The 15,621-nt window shown below is 40.1% G+C and overlaps 1 protein-coding gene across 2 annotated transcripts in view; it reads left to right on the forward strand.

The window, feature by feature from the left end:
* Nucleotides 1-14,191, forward strand: part of PTPN12 (protein tyrosine phosphatase non-receptor type 12) — a 77,247-nt gene extending 63,056 nt beyond the window's left edge. The window contains exons 13-15 of one of the 2 annotated variants that reach the window (XM_083183047.1): nt 1,939-2,861; nt 10,012-10,104; nt 13,127-14,191. In XM_083183047.1, the coding sequence (XP_083039173.1) occupies nt 1,939-2,861; nt 10,012-10,104; nt 13,127-13,185 (1,075 nt within the window). In that variant the 3' untranslated portion in view covers nt 13,186-14,191. The remainder of the gene's footprint in view (nt 1-1,938; nt 2,862-10,011; nt 10,105-13,126) is intronic. The other variant, XM_083183046.1, reaches the window with a different exon arrangement.
* Nucleotides 14,192-15,621: the final 1,430 nt, after the last annotated feature.

Raw genomic sequence — 15,621 nt, forward strand, 5'->3', positions numbered from 1 at the left:
TTAACATATCTCGCTGTGGGGTAGATTTATTAAGCTCGAAGTGATAAAGTGTCTGGTTTTTATCACTGGCCAATAAGCTCCTACTTGTCATTCTTCAAACCAAGCATGTAACTTCACAGGAGCTGATTGGCCGGTGATAAAAACCAGACACTTTATCACTTCACCGAGCTTAATCAATCTGCCCCTGTATTATTTAGTCATTCTTTTGTGTGTATGTTTAATTGTTATGTAGTGTGGGCTATGTATTTCAACCCTATTCTTCCAGTATATTGTCAAACCGTATGAGAATGAATACTGCAATGTGTCTATGTACGTTTCCTGGAAAATAGTTAAGTGTTGTCTATTTTTGGCACATGTATTGCATTCTGTGGGCTTGGCACCAAAGCTTTTATTTGATGTTGAAACTCCATTTTGTATAGCTGAGATTTGAGAACTACTTAAGAGTTTTTTTTCTTTGGGACTTGGCCAGAAATCTTCCAAAGGCCTTATTGAATTCAATTCTTTGTACCCACTTACATGTGTAGTTGCAGTTGTGCTGTCATTGTTCCAAAAGTGGTGTGAACTTCATGCGATGTAATTTGCTATAACGGTCTATTAAAGCTTGTTGCAGCTAAACAAGTTCAAATTACTATTCTGTGAAAATGATAATGTTAAGTTATACAAGTGGATTACTAGACAATGACACCCAGCCTGTTAGGCTTGGTCTTTGAACATCTCCCCTCAGTCGCATAGATCCTTGAAGGTGACTTTTCTCCTAGCCTGGCTGCTGCATTTTATACCAGCTCTAAGTTGTGCAATTCTTTTGTTGGGAGACCAAGGTGTAGAGGGCATTGCTAATCTCATTGATTATGTATGACTTTTGGTAGATCTTCAGAGGGAATAAAGTGCTTGATTCTAGCTTTGTTCATCAGGTGAAAGGATGAGGATTTGATTGGGGTTGATATTTAGGGCTGAATGTAATATGGTGTGAGAATCAGAAAGTGAGAGATTTGGAGAGAATCTCCAGTATTTTTAAAGCAACAATCTTTTATAAGGCAAAATAACCTGTTTTTCAGTGTAAATGACCATCGCTTGGTATGGGTCCGGTATGAAATACCAACGCCGGAATCCCAAACGCCACATTGGCAACAAGGGGGGGGGGGTGGGGGTGGTTGTGGTCATGTGTCACCCCCCCCCCCCCCTTTGCGGTCTCGCTGCGCTCGCCATGCAGTCGGTCCGTTGCCTTGCTACGCTCAGCACACTATAGAAGGACAAAGTGCCGGCGTTGCGGCGGTCGGGATTCCGACCACCGGCATATTGACCACATGCCCTTGGTACAGACCTAAAGACTTGTCTGTCTAGTGAGAACAAATGTGTGGGAGCAAATGACAATAGACAGTTTGCTCCCAAACACTGGAAAACAGACAGTAGTCATTCAGATAAATTTGGTTAATGGCACCTTTTTTTTAACAAATGCATCCAATCATTTTTTGCATTTCCCAGCTGTTGGGATTGAATGGTTGATTGCCATATAGCGCTATACGTTACAAGATTTTTTACAACCGCAAGTAATGCCGATGCACATATGATTTACCACTAATGATCTGAGGGTTGATTTTTTCGATCCATTTGACTGCACATTATAAACATATATCTCACGATGTGCACACAATCGACCGCTCAACCTGTCTGAATTGTACGTTTTGGTCTGAGATTGTTCAAGTGTATGGACAAGGCTTAAGTTAAAGGCAATTACAAATCATAGTTTATTATAGACCTGTCCTTTTCATGTAGGGTCCCTTAAGGTTATAATTTACCTCTACTGGTTACCATTTTATCAGATGTAAAATTTCAGTTGCTTACTTTCCTCACTTGTTTTGGTTGAATTTAGGCACTATTGATGATAATAAATCAGTACATAACAGTATATATACTTTTTTTATTCACTACTTTCTACAGTTGCCTTGTTGAAGGAGATGTCAAGGAAGAAATCTTGCAACCTCCAGAGCCTCTTCCTGTGCCACCTATTTTGACACCTTCACCTCCATCTGCTTTTCCAACTGTGACTACGGTGTGGCAAGAATGTGATCGCTATCATCCAAAACCTGTTTTGCACATGGTCTCCTTAGAAAATGCAACAGACATGAATGAGAACTATAACAAATCTGCAGATGTTATAGGAAAGAATGAACCCAATGTTGAGAAGAAGCTAGAGCGTAAACTCTCTATTGAAATAAAGAAAGTACCTCTTCAAGAAAGCCCCAAAAGTTTTGAGACAAGTGCAGGTTTGCAAAGAGGACTTGGCATCAAAATTAAATCTGCTTCATCTTATTCCATTGACCAGTCACCTAAAACTCAATCGTCCGGTTCTTTGGAGTCTCTAGCGGTTATATCTTCAAGCTCTTGTATTGATTGTAGGAGTTTGAAATCTGCTAAAACAGATGAAGCACCACTTCAGAGATGCTCAGACACTCTAACAAGGCCAGACCATCTTCCTCTCTGTGTTTCTACTGCTTTGGGCAATGAACATGCAAACTGTAAAAATGTGTCTGACTCAGCAGACAAACATTTAGAAGCATCTTCTTGTGATAGTAAGACTGTATTAAATAGCAATTTTCTTACATCCCAGATAGGAAGTCAGGTTGAACAGAACACCCCTTCTCTTCAAGCACCCTTATCATTTACTAATCCTCTTCACTCTGATGATTCTGACACAGAAGGGGATTCTCATCAATCCATGACACAAAGCTTGTCCAATATATCAACCGCAAGTGCCACCGTGTCTGCAGCCACTGCCTCTGAACACCTATCAATAAGAAAAGTATTGCCTATGTCTATTGCCAGACATTCATCTAGCGCAAAACATTCCCTCTCAAAAAAAGGTAAGGACACACTATTTTCTGTTCTTTTTAAGGGCATCTCTTACTGAAACCTTATTTTATTATTGCTAAATCACTGCTCACTGAGCTAGACAGTAACAATCACAACTATCATCTGAGGCCAAAAAGTGGTTCAGGCTGCTAAAGACTAGGAAATGTGTTGTTGACTACTGCTGACCTGTCATAATTTTTGACAAGTGTAAGATCTTAAAGCTTGCCTATCTAGTAAAAGGTGGTAGATCATAGGCTCCCATGGGTGGGGAAGGTTTCTGCATTACCATCATCTCTGATAATCTAATGTAAATGGGGTGCTAAACTGTTTTTAAAGCATTTTCGAATAGGGTTTACATCTTCATGTAATTTATCCATGACAATTGGTACGATTCTATACTCTATTGGAGGTCCCGCACTGTTATTGATCTACATTCATGGAAGACATGACGTGCAGGGGTATGAATCATTTAATAGACAGACATTAGGTCGACCACTGAAGGTCGACACAAGCATTAGATCAACATGGGGAAGGTCGACAGGCAAAAGGTTGATATGAGGTTTTTAACTTTTTTTTTTGTCCTGAATGTCAACATGGACATTAAAACATAGCAACTGCGCTCACCATGCTTGGGGCACGGTGCCTACGCTCGGTACACTATTTTATTCTCCCACTATGCCCTAGTGCAGGGGTGGGGAACCTTTTTTCCTCCATGGGCCATTTGTATACGGATAAAATGCTTCGGGGGCCATATCAAAATTAGAAACTAAAAAATGACCCTGCTTTCCCGGTCCCACGCTCTGGCTGCAGGCTGCTACTGCTGGACGGCTCTCGCGAGAACTCGCTCCCGCCCACGTCACCAACTCCCATGAGAAATCCCCTTTCCTTGTCTCCCGGGGCAAGTAGGGCAAACGGGCTACGGGGGCTGTTAACGGCCTGTGGGCCAGAGGTTCCCCACCCCTGCACTAGTGGATGGTAGGGCATGAAATACTGCCTGTCGGCACATGTCTGCTCAAAAAAAGGGGAAACACACCATGTCCACCTAATGTCCCTGTTGACCTAACCCATGTCGACCTTTATGCATGTCCACCTAATGTCCCTGTTGACCTAACCCATGTCGACCTAATGTCCCTGTTGACCTAACCTATGTCGAACTTAATGCATGACGACATTCAGTGGTCGACCTATGCATATAATAGTCACTACTATCCTTCTAAAGCACATTCTTAAAATTTACTTTCTGGATGGCAAAACCACTGCTCTTAGCTTGTCATGGGAGTGGGTATTATTATTGTGTATAGTATTCAGATTCTGCTTACTTCATTTAGTGCCATTTAACTAGTTGCCAAGGTAAACGGATACTGTACTTATATATAAAATGAAGTCCCTGATAAGCATGTATTTATTTGGGCTCATCTTGTGAACCACTTAATGGATTTGTATGTGGTTTTCACCATTTTATAGAGCATTTGCCGGGGAAGGTTTAGGTGTTGTGATACACTAATCTATGTCAAAAGGGAGCTGAGCAGTGACTCAAACTTACTGCAATAATTTTATTAAGAGTAGTGGTGCCCTACAGTGCATACAATGGCCAAGAGTGGTACTGCTGTAGCTGTACTCTAATTCAATATATAATAAAATCAGGATATATCCAGAACGTTGTCTGTGACTCTCTCTCTATATGTGGTTTTCTTCTTTTCTCGCAGGTTCAGGTGCATTAGAAAAAAATAAGAAAAAACTGTGCAGGATTGTAATATACTTAGGAGAAATTAATAGAAACTTCTAGGCCACAGGGAACACACATTTATTTGTGAGTGTGGGATGTCCTCCTGAGGCCTAGACGTTTCTATCAATTTCTCCTAAGTATATTACAATCCTGCACATAGTGGTTTCTTTTTTTCTTTTTCTAATTTTTGCTAACGCACCTGAACCTGCGAAAAAATTAGGAGGAAGAAGAAAACTACCTATAGAGTCATGTCTTTTTCTTACTTGTTTTTTGGTTGAACAAGCTTTGGGTATATTGGAGCTGCTCCTCCTGCAGTTTTGTGCCTTGATCACTCCTTTCTGTTAATTTATTTGTACTTTAATTCAAGGCTGAAGAAAATCATCTCTCTCATCAATCACATATGTCCCCGCTCTCCTCTCTTTAATGCTCCTCCTTCACCTGCTTCATGAGTCATCAGTAATATAGAGAAGTCTTTCCCATGGATGCCTCTGGCTCCTGCCTCCCTCTATAACTGATTCAGCCACCATTCCTGCCAAGGCTGGTGGCTGCTTATCAGAAGTAGCATTAAACAATGGCAAACGGGCACGAGCAGGGACAATTTTAGTGAAGCAAATAAAAGAAAAGATGACTGTCCGAACACAGGGATGATTGAAGGCAAATACGTGGCTGACAGGTGTGAGAGTATACACTGGGTTTATCTATGGTAAATGCATTTTTGCTTTAACACATCTCTCTTTGAAGAGCTCTTTAACCCCTTCACTGGTAATCCCAAGAATTTTCCGGGCTATGCTTCGGTGCCCAGACTGGTAAGCCCGGAAAATTCTCGGCTGCTCTGCGGCACGTCCCCTCCCCCCTGGCTGACGTCATACCGGGTTAAAGGCTGTACACTGCCGGGGAAGCACCGGGCATCGCTATCTACAGCGGCGCCAGGCTTCCCCGGTCACAACAGAGGGGACAGAGGCAGTCGGGATTGGACTTAGGCCTCCGTCTGGGGTCTCTGAAGGTTCAGATCTCTGCACTTTCCATCTTCTTCCAGAAGAAGTTGGCCTTACTTCCAGAAGTCCAAACCTTTTTGCAAGGTGTATTGCATATACAGCCACCATTGTGCCACCAACGGCTCCGTGGGACCTGGAAGTAGTTCTGGCCTTCCTTCAGTCATCTTGGTTTGAACCTTTGGATACAACCGAATTGAAATTACTCACATGGAGACAGTGATGCCGCTGGCTCTGACCTCGGTCAGGAGGGTTTCTGAGCTCAGTGCTCTGTCCTGTAGATGCCCCCCTTCCTGATTTTTCATCAGAATAGGGCGGAACTAGGACAAAACAGTTCTTGCCTAAGGTGGTGTCTGCGTTTCATGTAAACCAACCAATTGTGGTACCTTCCAGTTTAAGACATCCAGATATTCCTGAATCCCTGGATGTGGTCAGGACCCTTAAGGCATACGTCAAGAGGACTGCTCGGGTCCGTAAGATCGAGTTTCTGTTTTTCTTTTACGATGCTCAAAAGAAGGGCTGCCTGGCTTCTAAGCAATCCATTGCCAGGTGGATCCGATCCACTATACAAGAAGGCTATGGGGCAGTGCATTTGGAATTACCAACATCTGTGAGGGCCTACTCCACAAGAGCGGTGGGTGCATCCTGGGCGGCTGCTCAGGGTGTTTCAGCATTGCAGCTCTATAGAGCTGCCACTTGGTCGGGTCAACATACCTTTGTCAAATTTTATAAATTTGATGCTTTGGCCAAGGATGATACCCAGTTTGGGCAGGCGGTGTTGCAACAGTCTCAGCACTTTCCCACCCCTTCTGGAAGCTTTGGGACATATGAATGTTAGTGAAAATAGGATTTTAATACCTACCAGTACATTTTTTTCACGTAGTTCATATGGGATACTGAGCACCCGCTGATTGGAAGTCCTTTGTGATCTTGTTCCGACTGTTCCTGCAGGTTGCAAGACAGTGGATTTAGTTATGAGTTGTACCTTCTAGGTTTGCAACCTAAGTTTAAGCACCTGAGTTTTGGTGACCTGTTGATTATAACAATAACGGGTTAACTTCATTTTGGTTTAAAAATGTTGTTGTGGTGTGCTCGTGTGAATCTCGCCACTTTACTTATTAACGTTTAATCCTACCTCACATACGTTCATCCTTCCTTCGGGCACAGTTTCATTAACTGGCTAGTGGAGGGGAATGAGAGGGGTGGAGCCAGCATACCCAGGTTGTAGAAATTGTATGTGCCTGTCTGATGACCTCTATTCCCCCAATGTATTGAGACCTCAGTATCCCATATGAACTACATGAAAAAGATGGTACTTGTGTAATATCTGGGCGCCCAATTTTGTCATTGTATTACATCGCATTGCATGCAATATAGTGGCATACAATTCATGCAATGCGATTTTTCATTGTAAAGACTAGATTTTTTATTGTATAGTCACACATGGGTGATTTCATACCCCCACTATCCAACTACGCATGGAGTTGATTTTATGTTTTGTGGCGAGCCCTTAAGACTTGCGAACAGTTATCTTATGGATAACCGTAACATTCACCAAATGCGGGAGGATAGCCCCTTAGCCACAAAATATATAATAGGGGATATTGCAGCACATTATTGGTCTTAATCTATGCTAGTCATCCTTTTTTCTCTCTTTCCACATGTACCACTTGAAATGCTTGGGAGTATTTACCAACTGAAAGTTCACCTTTGAAACTATTGCCAATATGTGTACTTGTTGGGAAAAGTTGTTTATTTCTACAGTTTCTCACATCGTAGAAATTTTAACTTACTTTTATATACTGAAGAATCTTATACAGTATATGAAGGTATATTTTGTAAGCGACCGGTACTTCAGATTGTTTATGCCTAAAACTTAAAATGGTTTTACAAGCAAAACACAGATTAAAATATTTGCCCTTTTAAATTTCAGACTTGAAACTATCTTTAGTGCCAGTTTTTAGAACCTGTCACGTCTTTGATAAACCCAATAGTATTTTAAATATGTTTGTGATTATGAATATTGTATTGATCTGTTTTTTTCACTTCAAGATATATACCTTTTTTGGGTAAGATTGTAAATTGAATCGGTGAAATTTGATGGCAGTAGTGGGGTGTTAATGATCTCCTGACCACATGCTGGCTTTTCTAAAGTGAACATTTGTTACCATTTCTCTGTTCACAAATTAACTTGATAAAACAACCTACTGTTACAACTGCATGGTGCTTTCTAGGACATGGTAACTAGAACCTAATATGATTGATTGCGGTTGTAAATGGCGTGGTGACAAAGGGGTTAGTATGCCCCGACTCCAGTTTATATACTGGAATGGTATATGGAATTATTGCTATGAATATAACAATGTCTACTACAAATAGAGAAGAAAAAACCCTTGCAGGGCAATAAAACAAACAGTCAAGCTTAAAAAAGTGATAAAGCCAAGAGTGATAAACAATCAGTCAATCCGCTCCTAAAGCCCTGTACACCTGGTGAGATATTGGCGAATGGGCAATTTTGACTAAGCAAATTTGATTAGATGCACAAGAGATTCTGGCAAGATGCACTGGAGATTTTGATTAAGTGATTGTATCTCAAATTTCCTTGCCTGCACACTCTGTCTATGCTAGGATGTACTGACTAAAAGGGGTATACACATAGTGAGATTTTGGCAGGAGATAGTCAAAATCTCCTTATTTTTTTTCCTGCTTAGTCAATATTGTCTAGCATAGACTGTACAGGCACGGCAATTTTGACTAGGTCATAGACTATCATTACTTCATCAAAATCTCCAGTTCATCTTGCCAAAATCTCTCTAAAGGTCCATACACACTGGGCGATTATGCCCAGCGTGTATGGACAGTGATGATGGCGTTCATCGCTGGGGGGAAAGCCACTTTGTGCATATACACTGAGTGGCTTTCCTCCTGCCCGGCGCCAACGGAGGAGAGAGGACGGCTTTGCAGAGCTATGCAAAGCCATCCTCAAAGCCACTTATCTGCTGGTAATACTAGCAGATGAGCGGCTTTCCCAGTGATGATGCGGGCGCGCAGCAGCGCTCAGTTTATCACTGGGGCATGCTGCATTTGAGCAGCTTTTAGCTCAGTCACCCAGTGTGTATGGGCCGTTACAATTGTAAGTCAAAATTGTCCATTAGCCAAAATCTCCCCGTATGTACACCTCTTTAGTTTGTTACCAGGTCTGATTAGTGACCGTTCAACCAAATTATGCACTGATCAGGAATTAATGTATAAACTGGAGGCAACAGTCCTCCAAGGTAAATTATAAAATTGTTGAGAAATGATAACTTTGACACTGTAATAAATTCTGTAGATTGTGTAACTTAAGATCTGGCAGTGCTATGCTTAAACACAGATGCTAGTTCACTCTTAATTGATCTGACATGATCTAGCAACTGAAAGCTGTTAATTTAACATTCAGTATTTTCAAACAAGGTCTACTCCAGACGTGTCCACATACACCTAGCTTCAAAAAGCTCCATTTAATGGGGAAACCTAGAAATGACCGGCAGATGGGATGCTGGCAGTCAACATAACATAGACTGCTGGAATGTGAACTGCATCCCATTTAATGCATCACAAATTTGTCTACTTACAGTAGCTGCCTTAAAAAAAACATGAAGTATGTAGTATACTATCTGTGAAAAAAAGAATATTCATAATTGAAAAAATATGTAGTACTGAAATCACGCTACGGGCTGCATGCCATATGATGCTAAATTGAGAGGTGTGTAAGGAATTTTTTTATTTTTTTTTGTAGCATGCTCTATTCACTACCAGTTGGTGAGACAAATCTCATATACCGCTCTTGATTACGTAGAGCGGTATCCAATTAGATGCGTTCATTTTTCAGACCAATAAAAATTGGCTATTGTCACGATTTTAGCCTGTCATTATTGTGCTATGCAATTGTATACTCCTCCTCCTCCCCCCCCCCCCCCCCCCTCCTTTATAACGCAGACATTTCCGGTCTTGGGGCAATAACAAATGGAATACTGAATAAGTTCCCAATGTTGTTGCAGCTCTGAGTACTGACTGTTCACAATTTATTCTTTGAGTGTCAAGGGCACACGAAGCATAATACCTAATAAATAGCGCTTATCAGGACTAATTGGATAGCCCATAAGGAAACTAACAGCTGTTCTCATAAAATTGGTTATGATGCAAAAAGGATGTTTTCAGTGGCACAAGATGCATGTTCTGTAACATCTAATGTTAAATGGTACTGCCTATATATGCAAAACCCATTTTGTGCCAGTTTGCTGTTGCTGTATTTAATCATCCTTTGTTTTGCCACAGATTAAACACCCAGTAAGTTAAAGAGGAACAGTTTATTTTGTTAGTCAGTCACATGTATACAATTAAGGCCTAATGATAAGTGTATATTACACACAGTTTAAACACTTTTCACTTTGTATGTTCCAGATAATCAATCTGATACCATTCCACATACTATACTGTGCAATTCCATGGATTTGAATGACCAAATGGAGAAGCCACAAGACTCTACAACTATTGGTATTTATTTTTATATATCAGTGTATAAAATTGGTAGATCCTATATTTCTATAGTCTCACAATGCACTCTTTATAAATGAGTGATACATTAAATGGTCTGTCATGTCAAATGTTCTATGCTTAATGGCATCTACCCAGGGCACCCTCATGATGTGCCCCACTGTGGACCTTGTACTCTGTAACATTATATGCTACCTCCATGATATTACCATGTCATTTGCACAACTTTTTGTTGTTGTTGGAGTTTAGCTCCCGTCTAAAGGTCCATACACGCTAGGCGAATTTGAGTTGAAAGCAGCTCAGTTTTGATCTGCTTTCAGCTTAAAAGTTGTCCAGTGGGTATGGCTGAACTATGAGCGCTGATGCGCGCACCTGCATCATCCCCTGCTCCTCTGCTGGTTTTACCAGCAGACTGAACGACTTTCCATTACATTCTGCTATTCAAAGCCATTCACCCCTGCAAAAATCACTTGCCAGGGGGGAAATTGCTTTGTGTGTATGCACTGTAAAACTATTTATTTTCATGTGACAAGCCACAAGGCTGCTAAGGAGGGTGTGGGTAGAAACCCACTTATACTTCAGCCTCGCATAACAACTAAATTTGTGCATGGCCACTTTAGATTGGAGCTACATTATCTCAAACAGTTGGTTTAATAGATAATCTTTTCCATCAAGATATTTTTGTTTGGATTGTAACATTCATAAGTGAACTCCTATAGCTGTGTAAAACTCAGTCTAGAAAATAGCTACAAATTTCTATGTACATTTGAGTAGTTTAATTATAATGAAGAAGGCTGTAAGTGGACTTTCTGATGGTCGCTCTTTGGTCATGAATAAAACTTATTTTGATACTTAGGCAAAATCTAATGTATATGTATTTCGTGCTTAAATGTGAGGCATTAACACTAGATTTTCAACAGAAAAGAGATTTGGGAAGAAAACCAGCGCAGGGGTTCAGAGACTTGCTTGTGAGCAGGAGTTTCGGGACACAGGTGTTCTTTAGTGGGCTCAAGTAACCTCACTTACTTTATATTCCCGACTCGCGTTCACATAGCAGTTTCTTGTACATCATATACGGTAAGTACCATAGGCTTCTCAAATATATCTTGAGAAAGGAGGTAGTCCGAAACGTGTTAACGTGGTTTCCTGACGTCACCCGCCGTCAGAAGTTCATGTGCAGGTCCGTGGTCTGAAAGCAAGCTTCCCCTTCAGCGCCTGCAGCGCTGGGGATTCCGGAACAACTCTGCTGTCTGGATCATCGCGGTGACACTTGCTTGTTTGCTGTTTTTATTGTGTGTGAACACCCTGCTTGTGTAATAAATTCGTTTGCCCTCATCTTGGAGTCCGTGAAGTGGATTTGAAAGAAACTGTTACGTGAACTCGTGACAGAATACTAATGTAAGTCTGAATAACCCACTTTATATTTGAGAAGCCTATGGTACTTACTGTATATGATGTACAAGAAACTGCTATGTGAACGCAAGTCGGGAATATAAAGTAAGTGAGGTTACTTAAGCCCACTAAAGCACAACACCTGTGTCCCGAAACTCTTGCTCACAAGCAAGTCTCTGTGAACCCCCGCGCTGGTTTTCTTCCCAAATCTCTTTTCTGTTGAAAATCTCCTGTGTACATTAGGAGGATTGATGGCCTCCTAAGGAAAGGAAACCCAGCTGCAAACCTTTTAGCGCCAGTTGCAAATTGCCTTGTGTAGTTTTTGTATTAACACTAGATTGTTTGGCACCTCTTTTATCCACCAAACATCTTTCCTACCATGTTTCCCCCTATATAAGACACTGTTTTATTTTTTTTCACAAACAAAAAACACCATAGGGCTTATTTTCGGGGTAGGGCTTATTTTAATAGACATTGACAGCAAATGTCCTAAAACAGGTGCCAGAAATTTAAATGAAAAGTGCTCCTTAATAATGCTCCTTATTTAACGGAGTACCCAAGTACTCCGTTAAATAAGGGTAACCCGTCACAGACACCAACTGTGTTTTCCAGAAGTTTCCAGCTCTTCCTTGCTGCGCCACAGCTCCGTGCCTTTCTGCAGCTTAGTTTTGGGGTAGGTCTGATCAGGGAAACATGGTAGGTACAGTAAATATGGTGCAATTAAACAAATACTTAGTGATTAGAATGTGACCTTAAACTTTTGACAGTCTGGTCATAAAATCCAGGGTAATTAGGAACCCAACTGTAAAGGTGCCCCCACGAGAAACCTCTGCAATCTTAAAATGTGCGCATAAATTAGTCTTGAAATCTATTGTCTTTCTTGGACAAAAGACTTCAGGTAAGTGCGCATCTTTACCAAGATATATCTTAAGATTCGATGTGCGTTCCTATGGATCTTCTGATAAATCTTATCTTTAATGCAGCAAGTAAGATCAGAAGATTTAGCTAAATATCCGCTGGAACGTGCACCCAATGAGATTGGCCATTTTCTGGTAAAAATCGGCCGATCTGCAAAAAAAATTGTTCTAGTTCGTGAGCACCTGTAGTTAACAAAGAATGATAAGAGATGCATTAAAATTAACCGCATGCTAAACATTAATCTTAATATCCTAACCCCTTATCTCTTCCTAACCATAACCCCTACACCTAATATCCTAACCCAGCGATGGGGATCCTTTTTGCTTCCAGGTGTTGAACTACATATTCCAGCATGCCCTGCTATTTAGCCATGCTAATAATGTTAGTGCATGATGGGATGTGTATTTTAACAGTCTGGAACCAAAGGTTCCCCATCGCTGCCCTGACCCATTCCACTAAAACAACCCTAATATTACCCCATCCCGAACACCTTTAAACAATGGTTCCCAAACAGTTCACCTGCCTCAGGGTGTCACAGCAAACAAAGTCCTCATCGGCTTTTTAGCTAGCCCAGATTTAGTTTAAGTTTAAAAAAAAAGAAAATGTATTTGGTAAATTCAGTTTGTTACTAGTTACTGTAGTAGCTGTACTCTTATTATTGTATAAATCCAAAGCTTCACTGCTACAATTATAATTCTATATCTCTCCACAGGTTTGAGTAAAAGTGATAAATTGGGAGAATCGCAGGATTCGCCATCACAGTGCACATGATGTCTCCTCATATTTCATTAATACTCTATGAAAACAAGTGAGAAATGTTGCCTTTCCGATGAGAAATGATTCAGTTTCGTGGAAAAGCCTAAACTGCAAAGCATCCGTTCCAAAACTGTACTATAAGAAAATGTTACTAGTAGGAAACTATTCCATGGTCATTGCATTTATTCACAGTGTAGGATATCCTGCAAAATGGTACAATCTATTGTACACATATTTAAGAGAATTGTTTCCAGTATGCTAAATGTTTATTTACTGGGACCATATACCTGCCTTATGTAACACTTTGTTTTAAAACAAAGTATTACATATGAATTTGTAACTTAAAGTATTATTGCCTTAATGTCTTTTAACCCTGTTACACGCTGCTTGTAGATCTGTTAATATAGTGAGACTTTTATGATAGTTTACAGTCTACTTTTTTGCTAACTTTTGATTATATATTGTAAGCATTTTTTCTATTTGTACAGGGCACGCAGGTATATTTGACTTATTGCAGTCAAAATATATTAACAGAAGATGTAAGAAATCTCAACATGGTATTAACTTGTTTATATACAATATGTAAATTATTGGCCCTGACCCTTTTTTTTTTTTTAATCATCCAAGCTGGATAATAGAAACCAGCATATCAGGTTAACAGATAAGATTGTAATACAGTTTGTAAATTGTAAGCTAAAGGTTATTTTTATAATATACACTGTTTCATTGTCAAAACTGAGTTTTGTTTTTACTTAGTGATGGATAACACCTCTTTATCATAATAACACTTTACCTGGTACTCCCGAGAGGTTTCCAGGCTGTGCTCCATTGCGCAGACTGGCCAGAAAATTCTTGGGGGTACTACTGCCTGCGCTCCCTCTTGCCGGGCAGCGCCGCTGAGCGATGACATACCCCTACTATCCAACTACGCATGGAGTTGATTTTATATAGTGTGGCGGGTGCAGCGAGCCACCGTGCCCGAAGCGTGGCGAGCGGACGCGGTCTCATAAGAAAAATGGGAGCCCAGATATTACATAAGTACCAAAACATTATATATATATATATATATATATATATATATATATATATATATATATATATATATATATATATATATATATATATATATATATATATATATATATATATACCCACCACTGAAGGGGTTAACATACACGATAGGTACAAATGTTTCAATTAAAGATGGTAGTAGCTTTCTTTAAAAAAAAAAAAAATAAATTATCATGTTAAGGCATACGAATTATGTATACATTTGTAATGTATAAGAGTTTTACAATCTAATTTCTTCACAAAATAACAAACCTGCACTACTGCAATAAAGCAATGCCAAATACGTTTTGGTTCAAGACTATATGGCTGGCCATATTACAGTTCCACTACTGCCAATTTTTAGCGCTAGCTTGCAATGAAGGCAGTAAGGTGAATGTATGTGCTTGTTTATGTATATATGTCCTGAAGAAAATGCAAAACATTGAAATGTTCCCCGAATGCCATGGGGAGCTGGGAGACGGCTGCAGGCAGGGAGCTGCTGGCGAATGTGTAAAAAAAATATATTCATGTGCTGCAAGCACATGAATAAAAATAGCATGCCCCTTCACAGAAAAAAATCAGATTTTTTTTTTTACACCAAAAAACAAAACAAAGCATTATTTTAAAAGCTCACATTCCAGTTCACCTAAAAAAGATGACGAATATAAAATGGAGAATCATAAAAAATCAATTTAGACAGCAGTTCTCCATTTGAGCATTGAATACACTCTCTGCAAATCCCAGGGAAAACCCCATTAAAATACACCAACGAATTGCAGCGAGCATGAAACTGAGAACTGGCCGGCATTCACTGTTCGCTTTCGGTGAATAGGGTGAATTATATTTTCAGTGAAAAAAAATTCACCGCAAGAAGTGAAAACAGCCCGATTCGCTGAAAAAAACTGTGAATCGGGAGCATTGAATACTGGCCTATATCTTATCAAGAGTACCACACCTGGTCTGTAATTGTGCTTTGCCGGGTGCCAAACAGCTGCTTTGGTTTCTGTAATGGAAGTAAATTTTCAAGGCTGTGCAGGCCTTTTCATCAGGATATACTTCCCGACAAAAAGGCCTGCTCACCATGAAACATTGATGTTCATAGAATAAAGCACATTAACCTTCCATTACAAGTACCCAGCAAGATAAATATATACACACATACACTATATGGACAAAAGTATTAGGCCTCATTTGTTATTTATTAATGTTACTATTATTCATTGTTTCAATCAGACCTGCAACTATGCAGTCTCTCTCTATTTTTGCTAACAAGTCATTCTGAAGAGACCAGTGACCAAGTGTGGTACTGTGATAGGATGCCACCCTTGTAATGAGTTTGTGAAATGTCATCCCTGCTGGCTATTCCACAGTCAACTAGAAGTGATATTATTGGAAGTCTTG

This window comes from Crinia signifera, chromosome 4 (assembly GCF_055691185.1).
Source record: "Crinia signifera chromosome 4, ASM5569118v1, whole genome shotgun sequence".
NCBI classification, from domain to species: Eukaryota; Metazoa; Chordata; class Amphibia; order Anura; family Myobatrachidae; genus Crinia; species Crinia signifera.